Source organism: Calypte anna, chromosome 3 (assembly GCF_003957555.1).
Source record: "Calypte anna isolate BGI_N300 chromosome 3, bCalAnn1_v1.p, whole genome shotgun sequence".
In the NCBI taxonomy this organism is placed as follows: Eukaryota; Metazoa; Chordata; class Aves; order Apodiformes; family Trochilidae; genus Calypte; species Calypte anna.
Genome location: NC_044246.1, coordinates 85,775,657 through 85,781,656, shown reverse-complemented (window position 1 = coordinate 85,781,656; position 6,000 = coordinate 85,775,657). Strand labels below are relative to the sequence as shown.

Here is a 6,000-nt window from a genome sequence, read left to right as displayed (position 1 = left end):
AATGCAATGTGATCTTAAGACCTTCGATTTACAATTGTGGAAGAGGATGTTGTTGGCACTTGCCATAAAGCATGGTCATGACTGCTCCCCAGCTGCACTTTATCATGCCATTTTCCTGCTCCTGCCTGCAGGTGGGATAGACTGTACCTGCAGCCTGGAGAAGTCAAGACTCCTTGAGATGTTCTTGCTTTGGAGATTTCGTCAAGTAGATCTTCTTACTGACACCTGAACCCAGGGTGACCTTGGACCACACGGACATGCTAGAATTTCACACGACTCATCTCTGGAGGTATTATATAGTCTGAAGCCAAAATATTGGGGGAATCTGTTGTCGTTTAAACGTGGACCCGTATTTTGAAATAAATACTTAGAGGAGGAATAGCTTTTCTACATAGCACAGCCCCTCTGCCTCATAGCACAGCACCCAGCTGCCTGGGTGCTAATAATTTACTTGGTATTCAAGGAGCGTGTTGTGCCCTGGTTATCTGACATATTAATAAGTGGGAATAATTACCATCAATCTCTTCTCATAATACATACTACTCAAAGCAATATTTAATACAGTAACTGGGAAAATACTTTTGTTCACATACTGTAAAAATAAAATACTCAATTTTTCACTAAGAGTACTACTTATATTTGCTTCTAGCTGCCCTGGCACCTGTGGCTACTTTTCATTACTGGTCCATACTATTTGTGCTTCACAGCCTGCTCTCCTCCTATTTAAATTAATGGATGACTTTAAGCGCCACTAGAGGGCACAGAATTATAACAGTATTTCTTGGTGGATCATAAAGAGCACACTACGAACAAGAGTTTCATTGTTCATTGTCCAAAACCTCAGTTTGAAGCCTCGATCCTGTCAACAGAGATGCACTCGTGTAGTTCTCCTGCAATTAAACAAAGCTCAGGGGTGCGATCTTGTGGGACAGATGCCTCAAGGAGTGGGGTGGGACCACCTGCTCTGAGATGAAGGACAGTTCCTCTTTTTGGAACTTGAGTGCCAGCCCTCCAATATTTTACTCAAGCCACTAAGGCCAGTAAAGTATAAATCTAAGCCCGATTCTGGACGCCTAGCTGATGTAAGGTATGCTGTACACCTTCAGCTGTTAATGACTACATAGGGATGAGAAAAAGGAAGAGTATAAACACTGGCATATCAAACCAGGGAAATGCAAACAAGTAGTAAACGAAGGATTAACTAACTCAATTTCCAATTCAAAGAAAGAGGAGTAGATATGTGCCACTGGAAAGCTTTAATATTAATGGCGTTGCTGTGGATACTTGTATCAACTCCTTAACATCTGTCTTGACATGTGCGCTGTTCCTGCCATCCCTTAAGACGAGTGTGAGTGGCCACCGGGGTTCACGTTAGACAGTTCCTGTTTGAAGCTGCCTGCAGTGGAGGAGGAAGTGCACTGAAAAAAGATTATGCTCTTTTATTTACAGACAATTGATTGAATGGCTCTGGAACACTGTAGCACTACGTTAGAACTGTTGATGTTCCCATGTCGTGTTAGTAAAATCATATGTTCATAGCCATAATATGCTATCTGCTTACTTCTCTTCTGGAACTTGGTGTGTTTATCAAAGGCTTGAGAGCCGGCCTCTTAACTAGCCGGTACGAAGAAGAAAATCAGAAATTTAATCGATTTTCTGAATGCCTCTATTGATTTTCGCATAACATCAGGGTCCACATTAAGACTTTTCGTTAACCCTTCATGAATTAGCGTCGCCTTTTCACATTGCAGTGCCCAGGCTGCAAAATCAGTGACACGCATTTATTTTTCACGAACTCGGTGGCCGAGGGCGCGGGCGGCGGCTCTCCCCCTCCCCGGGCAGCGGGGTACTCCCGAAGCATCCACCGGGGAGCGGCAAGGGCACCCACGAAGGGCCGGAGAAAAGGGAGGGTGGTGACCAGGGCTGTGCTCCCGCCGAACACCGGCAATAAGCGGCGGCCAAAGCTCAGGGAGGGGAGGCGCGGAGGTGGGGTGGATTTCTTTTTTTTTTTTTTTTTTTTTTTTTTTTTTTTTTTTTTTTTTTCCGCAAGCTCACCTTGATGCGGCGGGGAGTTAAAGGCCCGCTCTCGGCAGGGGGAGCTTTGTTTTCTCGGCACAGCCCGGGCACCGAGCGGCGGCACCGCTGCGCTCCGGCCGCGCCGCGCCGGAGCAGGAGCAGCCGGCGACTGGGGGGCAGACCGCAGGGCGGGCAGCCCCCGCCACCACCACCACCACCACCGCCGCCGCCCCCGCCGGGATTTGCTCTCTCGCCGCCGCGCAGGGCCGGGGTACGGCGGAAGCGCCGAAGCGGCGTGCCGGGCTGCGCCGCCCCCCCGGGGGGACACCCGGCGGCTCGCCTGCTCTGCCCCGCCCGGGCCGGCCGCCCTCCCCGTCCGCAGCGGGGTCCCGCCGCCGGCCGAACCTCCCCCGCGCTGCCGCCGCCGACACTGACGGCAGTTTTGTTACTTTCTCGGACTTAAATGGACATTTCCTGGGAGCGCGCTTAGCCCGCGGGCGCCGCGTCCCGCCAGCCGCTCGCCCCGCCGCGGGCACCGCCGCTGCCTTTGCCGTTTGCGCCCCGGGACGCGGAGGCTCCCGGGTGCGCGGCCCCCGCCCGCCCGCCCGCCTTTCTGACCGACTTTCTCCGCCGCTGGGAGCGAGAGCAACAGCTTGCCCGGCCCGCTCGGGCCAAGTGCGGCGGAAAGCAGCGAGGGAACGGGCGGCGAAAGGCACTGCCGAGCCGCGGCCCGCAGCCCTCGCCCCCGCGGCCTCTCCGCCGGCGCTGCGCGGAGCTGCCCTCCCGCCGCCCCGTCCCGGGCCGCGGGGCGAAGCCGGGCGGCGCTGCGGGGGCCGGCGGCGGGGCCCCTCCGCCCGGGAGAGGAGCGCGCCCGGGGGGGCGCCCGCTCCCTCGCCGGGGCCCCCGCGAAACTGCCGCAGCCCGGCCCGCCTCGCCGGGTGCCCAAAGTGGCCCGCGCCCCTGCGCCCCGCGGGCACCGCCCGGAGACCCTCTACTCCCGCTGCCTCCTGCGGCCCGCCGCCGCGGGGTGCCTGGCCGCTGCCGCCCGCGCCCTGCTCCGACGCGGCCCCGGCGCCCGCCCCGGCGCCCGGGGTGATGCCATGCCCCGCAACCACGGCGGCGGGGAGGAGGGCGGCTCCGCGGGGCTCTGGGTGAAGAGCGGCGCGGCGGCGGGCATGAAGGATGTAGAGTCGGGCCGGGGCAGGGCGCTGGCGAGCGCGGCGGCCCGCGGCGACGGCCTGCTGCTTCTGGGTACCGGCGGCGCGGCCGCCCCCGCCGGGCTGCGGGAGGGCCGCCGCGGGAAGCACGGAGCCCGCATGAGCCTGCTGGGGAAGCCGCTGTCGTACAGCAGCGGGCCGAGCTGCCGCCGGAACGCCAAGTACCGCCGGCTGCAGAACTACCTGTACAACGTGCTGGAACGGCCCCGCGGATGGGCCTTCATCTACCACGCCTTCGTGTGAGTACCCAACCCTGCTCCCCTCGCCTCTCCTGCCGTCCCGTCCCGTTTCCTCCCGCCCGTCCCCTGGGCCACCGCCCGCACCTGCCCTCGGCCAGGGTCGCTCGCACCTTCCTTCCTCCCCCTCTGCTCCCCGACCATAGCTCCGCGGCCGGCGGCTGATCCCTGGGGAGGACAAGCACCCCTCGAGTCGTGCCGAAAGTGCCCGGGAGGCATGAGCGGAGGTGGGGGAGCCGCTGCCACCTGCGGCGCGGCCCTCGGCGGGCGACGGAAAATCCGTTCAGCCCTCGATGGGAGATGAGGGGGGGGGAAAACAGGATTCACCCGGGCAGAAAGAGCCGGAGAGGACGGTGGAAAGCACATGGTCGCTTGTCTCCCGGGCTCTTGAAGGCGCGGGGTAGGGGGGCATCGCGGCGCGCCCACAGCGGCCGGTCCCAAGGTTAGACGGGGCGAGGGTTCTCGGGCGCTCCCGGGACCCTCCCCGCATCGCCGGTGGGAAACCCGCGGGGTTCGTTTTGTTTCGCGGACACCGCGGTTGGAAAAGTTAGCGCTGCGGAGCCGCACGGCGCGTCTCTCCTTCCCGATGGTTTCCCGGCGCCCGTGGTGCCCCCCCCTCCCCCCAGAGCGAGGGGATTGCGGGAAGTGTTGCGGGGGGGCGGCGTGGGCTCCACCGCCTACCCACGAGTGTCATGGCACCGCGGGATGCTGAGACCCGGGTGCGTCCACCTGCTGCTGCCTGCAGCGCCGGGGCCACCCCCTGAGGCAGCCTCTGCACCCACAGCCCGCTTCGCCTGTTTTTTGCCTTTTCCGGGCTTTTTCTTGTATGAAGTGACTTCTGCTGTCGCCCTCGTTCTGAAAGGGATGGAGACTAAACTACACGTCCCATCGCATTGCTCTGCGGAGAGTGGTACCCTCACTTCACTGTCAAACTTGTGCTGCTTCACTGCCAGAGGTTTTTCTGTGTGAGGGGCACCGGAGATTGTAACTACTTAAAGTATCCCCAGGGTCAGTGGTGTTCCTTAGCTCATTAGCAAGCTGCTATTTTTATGGGTTTCGGTAATATTCGGGGAAAGGCCCGACCCGACGCCAGTCAGATGGCTGAGGAGGATGTGAAGTACAGGCTGGTAAGGAGTCACTGTACTGGATCATAGTCCTAGATGGAAACAAGGTGATAAATTGTAGAGGAAAGATGACAGGCATTAGTGTATAGATGGTATTTCTGTGTTTGACAGCAGAAGATATATCATAAATGCAGCAGAAGATTTAATTGATATGCTATAGATAACTCTATTTCCATGATAGTTGCTGGAATCAAGCCAGTGGTTACCAGCAGCTTTGGTAAAAAAGCAACTGCTCCCTAAAAGCTGTTTGGTAGCACAAAGGCTGCTTCTCTCCCAGCAGCAGGGGAATCCCCAAATCCTACTTTATTAGAGATTTTTATAAGTGAAAAAAAAAATACTTTGCCAAAAACATGTAAGTCTGATTAATAAGATGCTTTGTGGGTAGATATATTTAGCAGATCAAAATTGGTATGGATAACAAGCAGTAGAAAGGTGCTTAATACTGTATTTTATTCAGTAAAAGGATTTTTCTCCACTTAGAATTTCTGCTTGTTCTCTCTATTTTGCTGTGAAATTCAACACTTAAAGCTTGAAATTTCTTCTTGGAGGATCTTTGTGTGGTACATTTTAATGCATGGGTTCTTACAGGTGTCATCCTTGTCACAGATGGATGTCATTTAATGTTGTGAGAATTACCAAAGTGTTTTCTAGAAATTATTTTACTGCAATGCCTGAGGTTGCCATACAGAATCTGTAAATTGTAGTTTGGGCCCTTTCTCTTTGGGATCACGATGAAAATCATTGAAACAAGTAAAGTTCAAGTTGGGAATGAGGTTGACAAGTTTAAACCTCAAAAAGTAAATTTCCAAACACAGTGAAGTCATGACACAGCAGCACTGTAAACAAGGAAGATTGCCAGCTGCGTTTAGATAATTGCCTGCATAGAAAGAGTGCCAGTTTTAATTTTTAATTGCAAATGGCAATTTTGGCAGCTGTAAATGCCAACATTATATCTTTTATCTGACTAGATCTGTGTGAAAGAGCTTGAAACATTACTGTAATATAAAGGCACCTAGTAATAATATTACCTTTAAGCATCTTTCACTGCTACTGCATTTAAGGTTCATTTGAAGTTCCATTGGATTTGACAGGCATCTTTATTGTCCACCTATAAATTATTTTAATATATTTATAGAATTCTGATTTAATGACTGCCAAATACACAGGTTTTATGTTTTGGTGTTTCAGACTCAATTTTTTCTAGCCACCTGATCAAATACAATTGCGTCTTGGAAAATATACTTTCCTGCTAAATTAAAAGCAAACAATAAACCCCAAACAAAAACCCAGCTGTTTGAAAACACAGAAACAAGTCTTGAGTCAAGTAGCTTAGGGCTGTGAAGACATTACTAAGTGCATGGATGAGATGTCTGTTCCTACCTCTGGCAATCTAATCCTGACTGCAGA

The 6,000-nt window shown here is 54.3% G+C and overlaps 1 protein-coding gene across 2 annotated transcripts in view; it reads left to right on the top strand.

The window, feature by feature from the left end:
* Positions 1-3,105: 3,105 nt before the first annotated feature.
* Positions 3,106-6,000, top strand: part of KCNQ5 (potassium voltage-gated channel subfamily Q member 5) — a 273,623-nt gene continuing 270,728 nt past the window's right edge. The window contains exon 1 of one of the 2 annotated variants that reach the window (XM_030447006.1): positions 3,106-3,472. In XM_030447006.1, coding sequence (XP_030302866.1) covers positions 3,117-3,472 — 356 coding nt within the window. In that variant the 5' untranslated portion in view covers positions 3,106-3,116. The remainder of the gene's footprint in view (positions 3,473-6,000) is intronic. The other variant, XM_030447005.1, reaches the window with a different exon arrangement.